General features: G+C 39.4%; 1 protein-coding gene across 6 annotated transcripts in view; it reads right to left on the bottom strand.

The window, feature by feature from the left end:
- The window catches only part of TPR (translocated promoter region, nuclear basket protein), a 46,431-nt gene that overhangs the window by 6,282 nt on the left and 21,215 nt on the right, over window positions 1–18,934 (bottom strand). For 2 of the 6 annotated variants that reach the window (XM_015869858.2, XM_015869862.2), the window contains exons 27-45: window positions 18,694–18,841; window positions 16,289–16,426; window positions 15,347–15,478; window positions 14,401–14,531; window positions 13,862–14,072; window positions 13,382–13,528; window positions 13,021–13,219; window positions 12,171–12,376; window positions 11,420–11,481; window positions 10,224–10,432; window positions 9,835–10,107; window positions 8,902–9,050; window positions 7,693–7,776; window positions 5,834–6,034; window positions 4,371–4,502; window positions 2,935–3,025; window positions 2,300–2,484; window positions 1,390–1,458; window positions 470–564 (exon numbers count right to left, since the gene is read on the bottom strand). In XM_015869858.2, coding sequence (XP_015725344.1) covers window positions 470–564; window positions 1,390–1,458; window positions 2,300–2,484; window positions 2,935–3,025; window positions 4,371–4,502; window positions 5,834–6,034; window positions 7,693–7,776; window positions 8,902–9,050; window positions 9,835–10,107; window positions 10,224–10,432; window positions 11,420–11,481; window positions 12,171–12,376; window positions 13,021–13,219; window positions 13,382–13,528; window positions 13,862–14,072; window positions 14,401–14,531; window positions 15,347–15,478; window positions 16,289–16,426; window positions 18,694–18,841 — 2,862 coding nt within the window. Of the gene's footprint in view, window positions 1–469; window positions 565–1,389; window positions 1,459–2,299; window positions 2,485–2,934; window positions 3,026–4,370; window positions 4,503–5,833; window positions 6,035–7,692; window positions 7,777–8,901; window positions 9,051–9,834; window positions 10,108–10,223; window positions 10,433–11,419; window positions 11,482–12,170; window positions 12,377–13,020; window positions 13,220–13,381; window positions 13,529–13,861; window positions 14,073–14,400; window positions 14,532–15,346; window positions 15,479–16,288; window positions 16,427–18,693; window positions 18,842–18,934 lie in introns of those variants that run through there. The other 4 variants (XM_015869860.2, XM_015869863.2, XM_015869861.2 and 1 more) reach the window with 3 other exon arrangements.

Raw genomic sequence — 18,934 nt, 5'->3', positions numbered from 1 at the left:
TAAATATTGTTTGTTTACTCATGCTATGAATCCTCACAATTTTACACGGATAACTGAGCATGTGTAGAACTACCTCAAATCTAGAACAAGAGGTAACCTTCTACTATTTGCACTGGTCAGTAGCACAAATATCACAAAACTACCTATTTGTTACTAATTGTTAAAATATTAGCACATAGGCTGAAAGAAACAAATAATTAAGAACCTTATTTTTTGCACATCTCCTCTCTTAGGTCAACATGCTACCATACATTGTAGACTACTTGATTCCTAATTTCCTGGTAAGTTACACAATACACAGTTTAACATCTGCTTATTTGTAGATGTATGTCAGACTACTTAGCAAGTCACTCCAATCACAAGTTCACTTCATTTATTTTCATTCCACTATGGGAAAAAAAAAAGAATAAAAAAGAACAAAAAATACTGACACCAAAATTCTACTCTTTTTTTTTTTATATCTACTTACTGAATTGCTTCAGCAAATCCATCTGTACGATGTGGAACGACTAGAGTTGGTGTGCTTGGAACTGTTCTGTCCTCATCATCAAAGAAGTGCTGCTGCTGGAAAAAAAAAAAAAAGAGACTGAACTGAAAGCCTACAATGTATTTCCAGTTCCTATTAAATTAAAATGTGGATTGCTTTTTCCATATTGCTGAGCAAAAACCCAAAAACCAACACCAGACTTAGCTCTAAAACAAATCATGTGTAATTTCTGATGTCTGAATCTGAGCTAGTTATACATATTGCCCTAACAGGTGATACCTAGTGCATGAGAATGCTATGCTGAAGTGTCAAATCTCCCTGTTGACTACAAATAAAACTTGAGGTGACTCATTCATAAATTAATAGGAATGACCTGTCGTAGTTTGGATTACTGTAACATAACCTGATTTATGGGATTCTATGTGACATGAATCAGATCACATATTTCCTATGGATTTGTATCCTCTGCTCCTATATTACCTACAAAGTCAGATGCCCCAGATTTCTCCTCTTATTCTAAAACACAGCATTCTCTTCATCTCCAGGAAACATACATGAATTGCCTCGTTTGTTTAGTGAAAGACTGAAAAATACTTCTTTCAATAATACATTAACTTTAAGAGACTGGTTCTAAGAATAAATAATTAAAACTGACTTGGACAAAATAAGTTCAACTTTAAGAAGAGCTTTTGCTTTCTCAGACTTTTCTCTTTGTCTTCCACTAATGCAAAAAATAAGAGCACTAAGATGTGTTACCTATGAAGCCATGCCATTTCTGACTTTAGAAGCTAGATTTCTTAAAAGAAGAAACAAAACCAAACAAAGCTCAACAAAACAAAGCCTCAAGAGTTATGAATATCCCCTCAACACAAGATTTTAGTATTAGACTTTCATGTACTTACCATCCCACCTATACCAGGAGTCAGCTGAAGTCCACGTCCCACCGACTGTCTTCGAGTCATCTGAATTCTCTTTACAGCAACGTAAAAACAACAACAACAAAAAGAAGTAGTGTGAATGCTTCTCTGGAATTCTAATAACATGGAGTTATTCAGTCAGAGTTGAGAATAGCAGCCACATCAGCAACAGCATAACAATTTTATTTCAGTATACAGTGCTGCCCAATACAGTGTCATATATGTCTAAACAGATTATGGCAGCAGATAGCCAGCATCCCACATCTGCTGCCTGGCCTAACTACAAAAGCAAAACATGAAGATTTAAATCCTGGATAAACATTATTACTGTTTCATTCAGTTTTCTACTGAGGAAAGAAAACTTGGACACAAAAATACAATGGTCACAAGCCTCACAAGTTAACAGTAAACCATAATTTCATAGCCATAATATTTTTTATTTAGCAAAATTTATGATGTGGTGTTTTCATTTAATGAATTTATGCTTATGTCAAAGCATAATCATCAGTCAAGTACTGACGGTGAAGTTTTAGCTTAGATAATGAATACTGACATTCCTTTGTCCAATCTGCATAGGGGCAGAGACTAATAAAAATCCCTAGCAATCTGAGTTACAGTCTGTTCAAGAAGAGGCGTTTTTCTGTATTAACAAATAACAATGGTATAAACATTTCAAGAAACAAATCTATGGTGAGTACTTTTCTGCTATCAATATTCTCTCTCCAGCCATAATTTGCAGAATGAGAAATGTTAAGTCAATTCGCCTGGTTTCCATTTTCAAGATGCTAAATACATATGATCAATTTTTACAATTTGCAGAGCACCTAAGCTGAAGTTAAAAGAAATTTAAGTTAAAATAAACATTTTAAAAAGATTCTTCTGAACCATTTTATACCTGTGCAGGGGGACCTAGTTCTTGAGGAGGAGCATGAATAGTTAATCGTGGAGGCAATGGATGTGGTGGTCGGCGTGGTGACTGTGGTGGTCGGGGGGCCTGTCTCTCTGAGGCAGATGATGGCTGCTGTTCTCTAGAACTTTCATGAGTAAAAGTGGACTCTGCTGCACTTGTACTTCCTTCACCTAAAATATGCCGAAATTCAGAGCAGTAAATTTATTCCATCCAACATCTTTCTAAGTTGACGATATTAAATTAAGTCTTCAAATTCTGCTGCCACATTTATACACGCATTTTTTACTCTTGCGTAAGTGGAGACTGCACAGTACTGTTATTTAAAATCATTTAAAAGAGGATTTGTGTCAGCTAAGTCAACACCAGCACTGAAACAAACACTGATTACTCAAGCAGTGATTCACACACATCTCCTGAAACATCAAAAGCAACTTCTATAGCAAATTGATTCTAATGTGTCTGCAAAGGAAAGTAGGATATATCTAAAAGAGAACATTTCGATATAATTCACTTTTTATGTTACATTGTTTTACATTAAATTAACTTTTTATACACATGCAAAATCACTGCTATGTTTTTCCCTTTACAGACAGATTAGAAGAAGCAAAAATTAACCATACAGTTGTTTTGAGAATCCGCTGCCCTCTGGTTGCTTTCACCTCCTCCCATGCTCTCCTCAGTTTCTGTACCAGGATCAGTACCATCAGCACCCTAAAATTCACAGACATAACGATTTAGCACCAAACACCTACTGGATGTAAAAAGACTACATAAGCAGTGTAGAAGTATTTGGAAAGTAAATAAACATATATGAAAAAATAAAGTTATTTCTATAAATTCCTACAAAATTATCTAAAGGTACAGAACCATAAGATACATAAATAATTTTGCTTATCTGCATATGCAAATGTGAACACAATAGACATCATCATTTAATGACAATGAAATACCTGGCTTTTGAAGAAACTGTCTTATTAACTTTGCATCTACAGTATTTAATGCTGCATCTTAACATTTTACATTTTCATTCAGTTCTTTTACATATTCAAAGCTAATTTTTGCTTGTGACAAGACCACAGAATCACAGAATCACAGAATTGTAGGGGTTGGAAGGGACCTCTAGAGATCATCGAGTCCAACCCCCCTGCCAAAGCAGGCTCCCTACACCATGTCACACAGGAAGGCGTCCAGGCGGGTCTTAAATATCTCCAGAGAAGGAGACTCCACCACCTCCCTGGGCAGCCTGTTCCAGTGCTCCGTCACCCTCACTGTAAAGAAGTTCTTCCGCACATTTGTGCGGAACTTCCTATGCTGTACTTTCATCCCATTACCCCTAGTCCTATCCCCACGCACTACTGAAAAGAGACCAGACTCACCACTAAGGCTCCCACACCTCAGGTACTTATAAACCTGGATCAAGTCCCCTCTCAGCCTTCTTTTTTCAAGGCTAAACAGACCCAGTTCCCTAAGTCTCTCCTCATAGGGGAAATGCTCCAGGCCCTTCACCATCTTAGTGGCCCTCCGCTGCACTCTTTCCAAGAGATCCCTGTCTTTTTTGTACTGGGGAGCCCAGAACTGGACACAATATTCCAGATGAGGCCTCACCAGGGCAGAGTAGAGGGGGAGGATCACCTCCTTCGACCTGCTGGACACGCTCTTTTTAATGCACCCCAGAATGCCATTGGCCTTTTTGGCTACAAGGGCACACTGCTGGCTCATGGTCAATCTGTCGTCCACCAGGACGCCCAGGTCCCTCTCTGCAGAGCTCCTCTCCAGCATGTCTTCCCCCAGCCTGTACCGGTGCACGCAATTATTTCTACCCAGGTGCAAGACTTTACACTTGCTTTTGTTAAACCTCATCCGGTTTCTTACTGCCCAGCTCTCCAGCCTGTCCAGTTAGAACTGACCAGTTCTAACATAAGTTATCACCTACTATATAGCCTCAGTTTTCTGGGAGGAGTTCACACTAAGATTTTCGTTTGAATCTTTACAGTTGCATTACAATGCTAATTTATTCCAAGTACTTTAACAGACTATAAAAAAATGCAAATCTCACCTCAGCATCATCTGCTTCATACCCATCATTGCCATCAGCACTACCAGATCCTTCATTACTGTCATCACCTTCATCTCCCATCCCAGTGTCTTCATCATCATCTTCATCTTCCTCTTCCTCATCTTCATAATCCTGTGATAGTACCATAAAAACACCTTACAGGAATTTCAAAAGAACAGTGGGAACACTTCACATGGTAAAGTGGTAAACTTCACATACAGAGACCACCTTTGTTTTTGGAACTCTATCTGAAGATTTTCTGCATTTGTAGACTGGATGTATGTATTTTTTTGAAGACTGGCAGGACACCAGACATCTATCAGCTGCTTTTGCTCCCTCTCTTCAACAAAATAGATGGACAATACAAGACAGAAAAACTTGAGGAGCAAGATAAAGATGGGGAGATAACTTACAACCTACAGCCACAGGCAAAACAGACTCAACATGGGGGAAAACAAGATTCTTGGTGGGAAGAGTCCCTATGAGCAGTATGCTGTGATAGACTCTACAGGAGAGACAAGTAGGGCAGGTGATGTAGAGAGGCAGCGCTGTATGGAAAAGAGCGGTTGGACTGTAAAGCCCTTCAAGCTGGGGACAATATGGTTGAGAGCTTCCAGTCCAGATTAGAGGAAAAGATAATAAAGATACTGTACGAGTCTACAGATCACCCAGTCAGGATGACAGTACGGTTACATTATTCTATAAGGAATTAAAGGAAATCTCTAAGTTAGTTGCCCTTGTCCTCAAACGTTACTTCAACTTCCCAGATGTTAACCAAGTCTATCATGAACAGGTCCAGGAAACTCCTGAAGCACACTGAAGATAATCTGTGATAGACGGACTAAGGCAGATGACTTGGAAAGGTATCCTCCTCGATCTGTATTTTTGTGAATAGAGACGGACTTGCAGGTGAAGTGATACTTGGCAGCTGTTTTGGCCACTATGGACACGAATCTTTTTCTGATACAATAAAAACTAGCAGTAAAGCTACTACCCTGAATGCTGGGCGAGCAGACTGTAGACAGCTCAAGAAACTGGTTAGTAAGATCCTCTGGAAATTTGCTTCTGAAGCCACTGTTGTCCATAAGCATTTTGGTACTTTTTAAGAGATATTTGTTAAGAGCATAGAAACAGACAACTCCAATTTGACACAAGTGAAACAAAGTGTGCACAGGGCTGGCTTGGCTAAACAAAATTCTCCTTTTGGAACTCAGAACCATTGTAGAATTTTAAAAATAAAATAGTTAAAAAAACAAAACAAAACAAAAAACCCACAACAGGTGAAATTAACAAGTCTTTAAAGCTCTAAACATCCAGGCAACAGAAACAGAGACAACACTTACACAAAAAAAAGGATATTTTTGATTAAAACGGTTGTGCAAGATTAGCTTTACAGCTAATAAAAGACAAATAAAGGTAAGTACGGTAATCCCTAAAGAGAATTAATTCCACAGTATACATACTTCTTGCTCGCCTTCATTTTCATCATCATCATCATCTTCATCATCACTATCAATCACAATTACATCGTCTCTCTTGGACTGACCATCCTGAGATGAAGTAGTATTTTGCTGATCTGACTGTAGAGGCCCAAGGTCTATTGGAATAGACTGAGAAGTTTCTTCACTATCCTCCATTGGAGCGTACTCTCCCTGTGTAACACCCTGTAGAAGGTAAATTACAAAAGGAAATTAAATGCAGCATATGTACTCTTTGAAGTGCTCATCTCCAAAGTGTCCACTGTACTCCTAGGAGTTCCCTGCTTTCACTAATAAGCTCGATAAAATAGAAGACTTGTTGAACAACACAATATTGCAACCTTCACTTCCAACAGTGATTTGGGATGGGAGGGACATCACGAAGCACACTGTGTTCATGCAGGATGTATTCAAAAACACATCCAAGAAAAGCTGCTGTCTGAATGTTTATCCTTCTATTTCAGATAATCAAGGGGCTATCATCAACACCTGCACAATAAGTGAATACAGGTGTGTGGAACATTGTTGACAGGCAGCACTCCACTAACAGTGGCACTCCCTGAGCAGTCTAAGGATGTTGCAGTTAATGTCAGTGCACAACACTGGAGATAATCAGATGAGAAACAGACTGAAGCCTGCAAGAGAAACACATTAAGAACTAATCAAGATAGGAGAAAACAAGATAATGCTAAAAACTATGATGTCACTGAACACAAACAACTAGAATTCTCTCCAGAAGCAAGGAATAGCATTCTCAATTCTGAAAAATGAAATTTGAGTTGCTGTTTTACTACAATTCTTTTAGTCTGGATGAAAAGTTATGCAATTTGCACATCAAATTGTTCTCTTTACATTCAATACAAACGTTTTCAATATACAAGTATGATTAAAAGTACCCAGAAAAATAAATGCCTCAGGGAGAAAACTCTCTCAAAATTTAAATTAGGACTCTACTACATATATTTTATAGCACTCAAGATTTCTGGTTCAGGTTAGATAACTAGGTTCTGTTATTTATCAAACAATGTGTCACTGTAATGCAAATAGGTGATGTTTAGCAGCAGAATGTAAACAATCACAGTATACTGGTATTAAAGTTTAAAGGTACAAGGCACAGATAGAAAGCACACAGCTAGCATTTATTAATAAACATCTATCACATCTTCTAAATATATGAAGGATATGAGGGAAAATGCCTGACTAAAGAGTACCCACCACTACTTCAAGTAAGTAGATTTCACAACTCTACACGGGATTATGCTAAGTTAGAGAATTATCATGACTTGTGCTTGTTTCAAAAGACAAAGATGATTAAATATATGCTTTTCACCCATATTTAGCATTCCTAACACAGCTGTAACATGCATTTTACAGAACTAGAATACAAACAACTTTTTTTCCTTTGTTTATCATATCACGATCCAAGGACATGTCAAATATTTCTTTAAAACTAAAGCCAGAAAGCAAAGAAGTAAATAAAGAAATGTACACGCCTGGTTTTATACTGTGATACATTTAACCTCTATGTCTCAGCTTCACTACACAGCACTGGGGCTAAAGATACTAGGATTTCTAAAATGTCACATTAAATTTCATTTCAAAATTGTAAAGTCTCATTAACATTCACGCTGTTACCTATATAGGTGCACGTAGAGTGCAATTAAAAAACTGGCATATATTCTAAAAGGTAACAAATTTCAACTCAAAATGGTTGTAACTGCTTTCCACAGACATTCTGAAGGACCTGACTTGAGAGTCCTCTTTCAAAAGTGTTGTATGACTCAATAGTATTAAGTTTTTTTTTGCTGAAACTACGATTTATTTTTCTTTTCAAATATTCTTACTTCTCCAATAGAGTCCTGTGAGTCTTGATTGTATGTCTGAGCTTCTACTTCACCATCAGTGCTTTCTTCTGCTGTCACTTCCTCCTGAAAGACCATTTACTTTTATTAAGACACACTATTAATCCTGAAGTTTGATTCTCTAGCATGTTAGACTTTTTTTCTATTTCTTCTTTTCCCACAAAGATTATGGACAACATTTCTTCTCCTTTAGCTGTTATTCCTTAGCTTAGGTTTTATCTAGCACCTCTGATATCTCGTCCTGAAATACCACTTTCTCATTCTGGTTCACTGGACTGACTCTCTTCAGTGTCCCCAGATCTACTTAGAAGCAAACAAAATCCTCAGTTTCCCATTCAATCCCTATCCTCTGGGCTATTTAAGTGATATGCTCTCCTATGTTATGCATCACCCCATCTGTAGTGGAATTCCAGGGTTACAGCCTGAAACAGTGGGTGAGATGGGAGAGTATGTGAGTGCCTGGAACAGTGGGGGAGTCTGGAGCCATCCTACTTCAGTGCAATCTGAGTCTGTGCGGTTCCCCCCTTCTGTTTGGGGAAGGGTCACATTCCTCAGCTGAAGGGTCAAATTCCTCAGCTCGTCTCTTTCTCCAAGCTGTCACCAGGAGGGGTGAGTTAATTCCTTCTGATATCTTTTCCTATAGAGCCTATTTTTCAAATAAAGTCTTTGTCATTGCCCTCATTTGCCGTATAACATTCTACATAGCTAATGAAGTGTCTACATTCCATAACATTTTTCATGAATTGTCTGCTGTGAGATGTCTCAAGTTCATTCTATTTTTCCAGGATATCCTGGTTCCCTCACACCAACATTTCATATGCATTGTCTCTCTGCTTTTCAATGAAGCACTTCATTGTTGCTTCCCTGGCATCCCCTCAAGCACACCATTTTCTTCCAGAATAAGTGTAGATAATGATCTTTCAGACCACATCTAAAAATATTCCAACTTCTTCCTCTTCAGTGTTAGGCCATGGCTCTCTCTCCCCCCCACTCACACTCCAGAACGATTTATGCCAGCCATTGTAGCTGGGACAACCTCTGCCTTTTAAGACACCCAAACATGCTGCTTCTCTGATAGATTAAAAACTCAATGTTTAAAATTAACTGTCTTAACTATGAATATACTTCCTCTTCCCATTAAAATCAACCAAAGCAGCAGTGTACTGGTAGCATTTTTACGTTCTTACAAACCTCAGGTCCAACCCTCTGTATGGTCCTCAGTTTCTTAGGAAGAGGTACATCCACCGCTTCCTCTGATATTTGGTCTGAATTTTCCACAGTGTTATCCTCCTCTTCCTCTCGTGGACGTTTAGACAGTGAAGAACTTGGGGTAGCTGAAACTTAGAAGAAACTCTCAGTTATTTGCATGATAACTATAAACGTACAAAATGGGAAGGTCTTGTATTTTACTCTATAAAACCCGTTCTTTTTCTGCACTGAATTGGAACTGTGTTTTGCTGTCTTCTAGGACAAGAAAACATCAGTATGCTGGGTTACAAATCCTGGATCTATATTCTCTAACTGAACTTCAATGTAAGACTCTCAGGGTTACAACTAAAGTACTTCTTACCACATCTTTGCTTCTGAAAAGCGTACCTAAGAATCAACAGAGTATGTACTGAAAAACAAAACAAGCAGTTTGCAAAAGTGTTTTCTGGGAAATAAACTAAACTGAGTTCTATACTATGCGTGGCAAACACAAGTAAAAGAATGCACCACAGAATAGTTTTAGTGTTCTCTATATCTTAAATTCAAGCTTAAGTAAACTACGGGAATCTCAAAATTAATTTTGCAACAAAGCTATTGTGAAAACAGGAGCAAAAAAAGTTTAATGTGTTAAGCCCCCAAGACTGTTATGGATAGATACACATAATTTTTAATCTCTATTTAAGGAATGCCACAAACATAGCATCTCAGGGGTAGCTCTTCTGAAGGTAAAGAAGGAAACCACTTCCTTTTCTGAAGAAAAGAGGTTCACTGAAAGACGTTTTGTAAAATGTGCAATATATTAAGGGGAAAAAGAAAAAAAAAAGGGTATTCCTTGGATGAAGTTAGGCCTGGTTTGACAATGGAGCTACTTCAAAGGAACTGCTCAAGAAGGTAGGCCAATAAAGTGAAACCAACCTGTGCCAAACATTGCTGTAGAAGTGGACGGCCTCTCCATTTGAGAACTCTGTACAACTTCTACAATGGCAGGGGATGGCTCCTGATTAGCGGGCTCAATCTGAGGATGACTTTGCTGAGTGGGCTGCACAAAAGCAGTTGCTTGAGTCTGCTGCTGAACAGTCAAGATGGGCTGAGAGAGAGATGTCTGAACATTAGGACTGGTGGAACGCACAGAACCACTAGTGCTTCCAAAGACAGGAACATGCTCCACAGGTCCTTCTGACTGCATAGCTGAAAGGCAAACAGTAGCAGATTCAACTGTCTTCATATAATCTAGTGAGGTTCACATTCTGAATTTCAGAATGTCCTGAATTTGCTGTAGATTCCAGTACTACTGAAATGCTCACCTTCCTGAGTCTCCACTTGTGTCGTAGGCATAACTGTAGCTGTTGGAGTAGTGGTAGGATTAGTGACGGTAGCAGGAGTAACCATTGGACGGATACTAGCTCTTGGAGTAGACTTATTCCCAGCTATAGCAGCAGCAGTCACTTTACTTGGAGTTGACACAACTGGTGTTGGCTTAATATTTGCTGTTGGTGGATCTGAAGTGCTAGCACTGAAAAACAGGATACTGGATTCATCATGATAGCACAGAAAGCAAATTTCCAAAATATAAAATTTAAGTGTGTTATCATATTCTGAAATATTCATTTTTAAAGATTATGAATTTGAAAACCTGACAGGGAAATAATGACTTGTCTTCCAAAATTTGCTTATATGTTAAAGAAAAAAAAAAAAAAAGGAAAAAAACCAGACCCACTATGCCATCAGTAACATTCTGTCTAGCTTAGAGGACTGACAGGTTTCTTCAAGAGCAATCAACTAACAATCTGTGAGCAATCTATAAGCAGATCAAAAGGATAAGCACAGCTTATTAGCGCTGCAGTGTTAGCTGCACTGGCTCTTTGGTAAGATGAATAATACAGTTTATTTAAAACTAACTGGTTCACTAAATACAGAACAATATAATCTCTTGGCTGAGATGAGTATCAGTCAAATTTTAAAAGGCATTTTTCAAGATCAGAGTCTTAGTTTAAACATATAATAAAATTAAAAGGGATTCGGTTCTCTAAACTTAGTAAAAAGATAATATTATGCATTTTGGAGCTTGGCTGCCATCTTATTTGACAATTTTATCTGCTAGTTACCATCAACTAAGTCCATTTCTCATGTTTAAGGTCTTGCACAAGGAACTTTCCCCATCTCACCCTCCACTCCTACAAATAGGTTAAAGGTAATAAACAAAACTGTACAATTTCATGAATCTTCAAGTGTTCTTGAAGAACTTTCAGAACTTAAGTGTTCCGCAAATATCTTGCTCCTGGTTGATATATGACAATTCACACCTGGAAAGCTTTATTGATTAATGACTAAGTGGGTCTAAGAAAACAGGAAGAACATATGCCAATCAGTATTTTAAAGCTGCTTAAGAAAAACTGGAAAAGTCAACTGTTTTCTAAAACAAAGAGCAATTGTATAGAGCTAAAAACAAAAATTTCCAACAGCAGAAACTCTGCAGAATATCCCAAGTCCTTCAACTCACATTCCTCTTTCACCTGAAGCTGGAGCAGACTTGAGTGAAATTTGCCTCTGCTGCTCTGGAACCTATGAGGTAAGAAACAAAAGCAGCATGATGTATAAATACAAAACAGAGTAAGCAACTTGGTAGAATAATTCAGCAGATAAATCTTTTCATTAATCTTTTCATTTTCTGTTTTAAGAACATCTTTGTTAGTGTGCCTAGCCAGACTCCATGAAAAGTTCTCCCAAAAAAATCACAGCAGGCATACCAAGTATGTAAACCAATTCAGTAATTTCTCAGGTCTTTTCAGATATTTCTCAAAGCTGTTGAGGCATAAAATACTGCAAAAAATAGCTGAACATACGTAAAAAATACAAAAAAAGCATAGAGAAAACAACCTATCAGCTAATTCACTGTGATCAATATAACTGCATGCTTGCCAGCGTTGGGTATTTTGACTCTGGCAGGAAACGAGTTCTAAATTAATTTTGAATCCTTCCAGCTTCCCTATCTCCAAAACCACTAGTCTAGGGATAATGGAACTTGAATAGTGCAGTTTGCTAGGTTAACTACTATTTGTTTATTATTCAATAAGAACTTTTGTCAACTGTTTAGTATTAGAAAAACAAGCCTTCACCTAAAGATCTCCCATATGAATACATTAAAAAACAAGCTAAGCTAGATAACATCACTAGTGCTGAAAGCTGTTGTAGTTCAGTACAAGACACATAAAAGGCTTACTTCTTCGCACGCAGCTAGACAGATTCTGTACCTTATTTGTAGATTCTGGTGGTTCATCTCGCTGTTCATGGTGTCGCTCTTGCTGTTCTCTAAGCTCTCTTTCCAGACGGCAGATTCGACCTTCATATTGTGACTTGAGTGCACTCATCCGTACTTCCAATTCAGTCTTCTGCTCTTCTAATGAATTGCTCTTTTGCTTCCACTCTTCATTTTCTTTCGTTAGCTGTTCTTTTGTACCTGATTTAATAGGAAAGAATCCAGTTTTGCTACTGTAAAATTGCATACTATGTCTCTAAATGCAGAACGTACATCTGATTTTATAAGATGACTGAATAATTTTGAAATCCTAAAAATGTTAAGCTTTAGAAGGAGCTCTTCAAGACAATTTTAACTTTTGCATGCAATTTATTTAATTGCAATAAAAAATTGAACAAACATAAAAATACATTTAATAAGTAAATAAGCAGTCATAGGAGGACAAAATGTTTTCAGTAAGTATCTGCACCATCATTTCTCTCAATATCTGTTTAAAATAGAGGAAATGGGATATTTTGCACCTGCACATTCCAAGGAATCAAGAAGCAAGCAGAGAAGAATTACTGAAGTCTTTAGGAGAGTCAATCTCCTCTAATCAACAAGACCATAAAAAAAAATGGTTGGCCAAAATTAGGCAAAATTTTGATTCCTCAGATGTACACTAGTTATGTACCTGCACCACCTCCTTAAGGAACTAAAACTTCTCAATCTTAGAACAATTTTAAGAGATCTAACAAAGAAAATACTGTTAAGAATAGTGTCTGGATACTTCTCTGGAGGAATAGTCAAAAACACAGAATATTAACACCTTAAGAACAGAAAAAAAATAATAATAATGATACTACCAGCTAACTGCGCAATTTTCTGCTTGGCCGCAAGGAAGGTTTTCCTAGTTTTCTCTTCCTTCTCAGTGATTTGTTGCCTAAGCTGTTCCTCCTGTGTAGTCTTCTCTTGCAGATCTTGACGAAAACGAGCAAGTTCTGACTGTAGCTGTGATACCTGCTCCTGAAGATTTCTAGCTTCAGTTTCCTTTTCTGCTATAGTCTATAGAAAGATTGGCCACAATGAGCTACTTCAGAAAACAATGTTTCTGTGTGCAAACACACCTACGTGTGCATGCACACAGACCACCATCATCATGGTCTTCACAGTTACTTATTTAAGACTCCAGTAAAATTCCTCTGAAATTGCTTGCTCTGTTCTTACCTTTTGTAAATTTTCAACCTGATTCTCCAAAGTCTTTGTCTTTCCTTCAGATTGACTGAGAGAGTCTTTCAGCTCTTGTACTTCCTGGACAGAAACTTGTTCTTCTTGTTGTTCTACTAAAGACTGCGTTGCTGCTTCGGCAACCATCTGAAATATGTCAAGTGGTATCAGGCTGAATGGTGCTGTCCAGTTAGAATGCGTTCACTTTCACTTTTATTGCATACAAACCGATAATTTTAAAAGTTCTGGGTAGAACAGAGGCACTCTAATCAACTCCAGTGTTGTGTTAACACAGCAAAATATTAAATGATGCACAGCTCACACTTAGGAGCAGTTTCCAAGTGAAGAGCATGATTATGTAATTTTCTGCTTTTCCCTTTGCAACTAAGTGTTCGTGCTGTAGTATACCAAGGGAATGTGAAGGTCATTAGCTGGATTATACATGAATACATACAACTTTGCAGACAAAAGTTTATCTACCTTATCATATTGTGCTTTCAACTCCTCATACTGAGTCTTGTATCTGCGCCCAATTTTCTTGACCTGTGTTATAGTTTTCACTTTTTCCTGTATATCAGCCACTTTAGCATCTAGTTCTTTCTGCAAAGTTTCCTTCTCTGTTCTTATTTTGGCTACTTCATCCTTCAAATTCTGAAGAAGACTCTGGTTTGTAGTCAAGGATGCATTAGTTCTAAATAGCAAGAGGAGATGCAAGTGAGAAGTCTGAAATAATATACTGCAATACCACTCATTTAGGCAATACTGCAGGCATCATCCATAGTTAACTGTGTTCACTAGGATTTTACAGTACAAATGTTTAACACATTTAGAGCTTCTTTAGCTATGAGACATCTTCCAAAACAATTCTTATTTCATTTGTATGTTATCAAGCTACATTAAAAAATACCAAAAGTTTATTACTTACATGGAAATAGTGAAGAAGTTACACTTCTATATGCGATTTTATTATACATATTAGGCTTCACATAAAATGTTTTACTGATTGACTTTTACAATACCTGGCTATTTCAGCTTTAAGCCTGCCTGTTTCTTCACTCATTTGTTGTATACGCTTGGTATTTGCCTCCTTCTCAGAAAGTAGCTTCCGATATTCTTCAAGATCTGTGTCCTTCTGTTGACTCAACAAATGCTGAAAGGTTGACAAAACATCTGTTTTCATAAGATGATAAAACAGATACATTCAGGAAATCATTTTAAATAGAGCTACTGTTTTTGTGAGCTCTGCAGAGAAGGACCTAAGGTCAATGTTGGTATGTTGGAGTGCATTAAAAAAGAACAGCACCAGCACGTCAGGGGGACTTCTCTCCCTCTACTCTGCCCTGGTGAAGCCACATCTGGAGTACAGTGTCCAGTTCTGGGCTCCTTAGTTCAAACCAGACAAGGAACTTCTAGAGAGTCTAGCAGAAAGTCACAAAAATGAGCAGGGGCCTGGAGTATCTCCCATACTAGTAAAGACTGAGAGATCTCAGACTGTCAACCAGGAGAAGGCTGAGAAGGGATCTGGTCACTATTTAAAAATTAGGTATTTTGTGTGGGAGTCAAGTGGATGGGGCCAGACTCTTTTCAGTGGTGCCTAGCAACAAAACAAGGGGCAACAGGCACAAACTGGAACACAGGAAGAAGCTACCCAGAGAGGTTATGGAGACTCCTTCTCTGGAGACATTTAAGACCTGCCTGGATGGTTTCCTGTAAAACCTACTGCAGTGGACCTTCTTCCACTGGGGTGGCTGGACTCAGTGATAGGTCCCTTCCAAACCCTATTCCCTCATTCGGTGTTTTGATTTGATCTGCCTACGAATTAGAACAGCCTACCTATAAAACACTACTTATGCAGCTTTAAATTTAAATACATTTCCTAGTTTTCTGTCACTTTTAATTACATAGTTTTGTGGGATTTTTTTGTTTTAAAAAAAAGTTTTGCAACTTTTAATGTGCATTTCTCACCTGTGTCCGGGTTTTCCAGCGTTTGACATCTTCTTCCAAAAGCTTTTTCTCTGCCTGCAACATTCCACTTTTCTCACTCAGTTCAGCGTTAGACTCTTGTAGAGGCAGAATGTCTGCCTCAAGCTTGCGTACCTGAAAATCACAGTTTGAGATCAATCTGAATCTTGTAAGACTCAAGAAAATGGACTATGGTAGGCTTTGTTTAATGATGATAAGACAGAGACAGCAAAAAGACCATAGGAAAAAACCCTAAACATTCTCAAGAAAGTCATGATAAAGCTTCCCCCCCCCCCCAAGTCTGCCTCCCAGTAGCAAGCTGGAAGCAGAGAAAGTAACAGAAAGCAAGAGTGGACTATGACCTTACAGGAAAAACAATTACAGTTATTGCTTCACAATCTCAAGACCATTGCTTTGCACTTCACTGTAGGAAATGAATTATTGCATATTAGAAGTTGAGCAACACTGCACTGCACTATTAAAGCAATGGGAAGAGGTATCTATTTCCAGTGGCCTACTCTGCATGTATTTCTGTGCCATTATCAGCTGATAACATCCTTGTTATAACATCAGTGATAAATGCTGATTTTCAGATTCTCATAAGGAAAACTGAACTCACGACTCTGAAGTATTCTAGGTGGAGCAATATCATCTTAAATCCAAAATGGAACATCATCATAGTATCATAGTCTCGTGTGGGTTGGAAGGGACCTTAGAGATCATCGAGTCCAGCCCCTGGGATTCGAGCCTCTGTGTAGCAGAGCGGCACTTCTACCACTTGCGCCACAGGGGGGATTTGAACTCCGGGCCCCAGTGTTGCAAGGCAGCACACATTTGTGTTTGATGTAAAAGAATAATCACAATTTAAGTAATTAACAACAGTATATCTAGATGTTAACTCACCAGCTTGAATGCCTGCAAACATATGTGAAACGCAGTACTAACCTTTGCTTGCATTTGTTGTAGCTCTTGTTCTAGTCTCTCTTTCTCTTCTCTTAGCATCTTGTTGGTTTCTATCAGTACGTTCATGGTTTCTGTTTTCTTCATTAATTCCTCATGTTGCGCAATGGTTTTTGCTGTTACCTTTTGAAAATATTTAACTCTATCATTTGTTTTGCCTGCACATGAATACATACTTTCTGGGACTAGGAATAACACTAACTAATGTTAGTGTGGCATTCATTATCTCACAAAGATGTTCAAAACAAGTAAATATCACTAAAAAAAGAGATTGGGAAAAAAAACAGATAAAAGATCTTTATTTTCTCTATTTACAGAATCACAGAATCACAGAATTGTAGGGGTTGGAAGGGACCTCTAGAGATCATCGAGTCCAACCCCCCTGCCAAAGCAGGCTTCCTACACCATGTCACACAGGAAGGCGTCCAGGTGGGTCTTAAATATCTCCAGAGAAGGAGACTCCACCACCTCCCTGGGCAGCCTGTTCCAGTGCTCCGTCACCCTCACTGTAAAGAAGTTCTTCCGCACATCTTGTGCGGCAACTTCTATGCCTGTAGCTCTTCATCCCATTACCGCCTATCCATCCCCACGCACTACTTGAAAAGAGACCAGACTCACCAACTATGGCTCCCACATCCTCAGGTATTTATAAACCTGGCATCAAGTCCCCTCTCAGCCTCTTTTTTCAAGGCTAAATAGATCCCAGTATCCTAAGTCTCTCCTCATAGGGGGAGGTGCTCCAGGCCCTTCACCATCTTAGTGGCCCTCCGCTGACTCTTCCAAGAAATCCTGTCTGTTTTTGTACTGGGGAGCCCAGAACTGGACACAATATTCCAGATGAGGCCTCACCAGGGCAGAGAGAGGGGAGGTCACCCCTTCGACTCTGCTGCGAACACGCTCTTTAATACACCCCAGTATTGCCATTGGCCTTTTTGGCTACAAGGGCACACTGCTTGCTCATGTCAATCTGTCCGTCCACCAGGACTCCCAGGTCCCTCTCAGCAGAGCTCCTCTCCAGCAGGTCTTCCCCCAGCCTGTACTGGTGCATGCAATTATTTCTACCCAGGTGCAAGGACTCTACACTTTCTTTTGTGTAAACCTCATCCGGTTCTTATTGCCAGCTCTCCAGCCTGTCCACGTCTCCTGAATGGCAGCCAGCCTTTCAGGTGAATAGCCAATCTCCTTCCAACTTCATGCTCATTCAGCAAACTTCGGAGAGGGTGTCACTATCCGTTCATCAGGTCGTTGATGAAGATTGCTTTGAACAAGACCGGACCAGCACAGACCCCTGGGGGACGCCCGATAGCTTACAGGCCTCCAGCACGACACCGCACCTCCAACGTACCAACCTCTCACTTCTGCCAGTTAGCCCAATTATAACCCACTTCACGTACAACTCATCTATTCCATACTTCCTCAGCTTTATTTATAAGGATGTCAGGGGGACAGTATCAAAAGCCTTACTGAAACAAGGTGAGCTACATTCTACCCCTCCCCTGTCACCCAGCTAGTTGACATCTTCATAAAAGGCCCACCACGGTGGTCGAGGCTACGACCTACCCTTGGTGAACCCATGCTGAGTCCCTGATCAACCTCCTTATCACCCAGTTGTCTGGAGATGGTAACCAGCACAAGCTGTTCCATCACCTTCCCTGCGACAGAGGTGAGGCTGACTGGCCTATAGTTACCCGGGTCTTCCTTCTTGCCCTTTTTGAAGACTGGAGTGACATTGGCCGTCCTCCAGTCTTCAGGCACCTCCCCAGTTCTCCAAGACCTCTGAAAGATTACAGAGAGCGGCTCAGCAATGACTCCCGCCAGCTCTCTCAGCACCCGCGGATGCACCCCATCAGGTCCCATGGACTTATGGACCTTAATGTTTCCTAGGCACTCACGGACCACCTCTTCCCTGACTAAAAAGAAATCTCCCATTCCCCAGACTCTCTCATCAACCTCCAGGGTCCGGGATTCCTGAGGGAGAGCCCTTTCACTAAAGACAGAAGCAAAGAAGGCATTCAGTATTTCCGCCTTCTCAGCATCCCCTGTTACCAGAGCGCCCCCCTCACCTAGTATGGGGCCCACATTCTCCCTAGCCTTCCTTTTGCTGTTAATGTATTTAAAAAAGCCTTTTTTATTATTCTTTATCTCCTTAGCTAGATTCAACTCCAGGTGGGCTTTGGCCTTCCTGGTTGAAAAAAAGCATTTACATGCTTTTAGTATTGCCACTGCTTTACAGGATCCCAGACAAGACTCTCAATTTGGTTAGATACCAAACTCATTTCAAAAGGTTCTGATTCTTCAAAAATTCTTGAGCACAGGCAGCAATGACAAAAAGAATAACACCGAGAGCAACCCTCTACTTCCCTGCATCGTAAACATAAACTGAGCCATACCTGCACCTTCTCTCTCTCTGCATTGAGACTGTCTTGCAGTTCCTGGAGTTCTCTTTCCAGATGCTCCACTCTCTGGCGATAACGCAAACTTTCCACCTGGGCCACCTCAAATCTAGTTTCTGCAATCTCCTTTTCTCGACGTATAAATCTGCAAAAGACGAACAAGGCATCATGTTGATGAAAACGTGAAGCAAAACATTTTAAGTAGAAACATCTGTCTAAAAAATTAAGAGTATAGAAA

This window comes from Coturnix japonica, chromosome 8 (assembly GCF_001577835.2).
Source record: "Coturnix japonica isolate 7356 chromosome 8, Coturnix japonica 2.1, whole genome shotgun sequence".
NCBI classification, from domain to species: Eukaryota; Metazoa; Chordata; class Aves; order Galliformes; family Phasianidae; genus Coturnix; species Coturnix japonica.
This window is presented reverse-complemented; position numbering and strand designations above follow the sequence as displayed.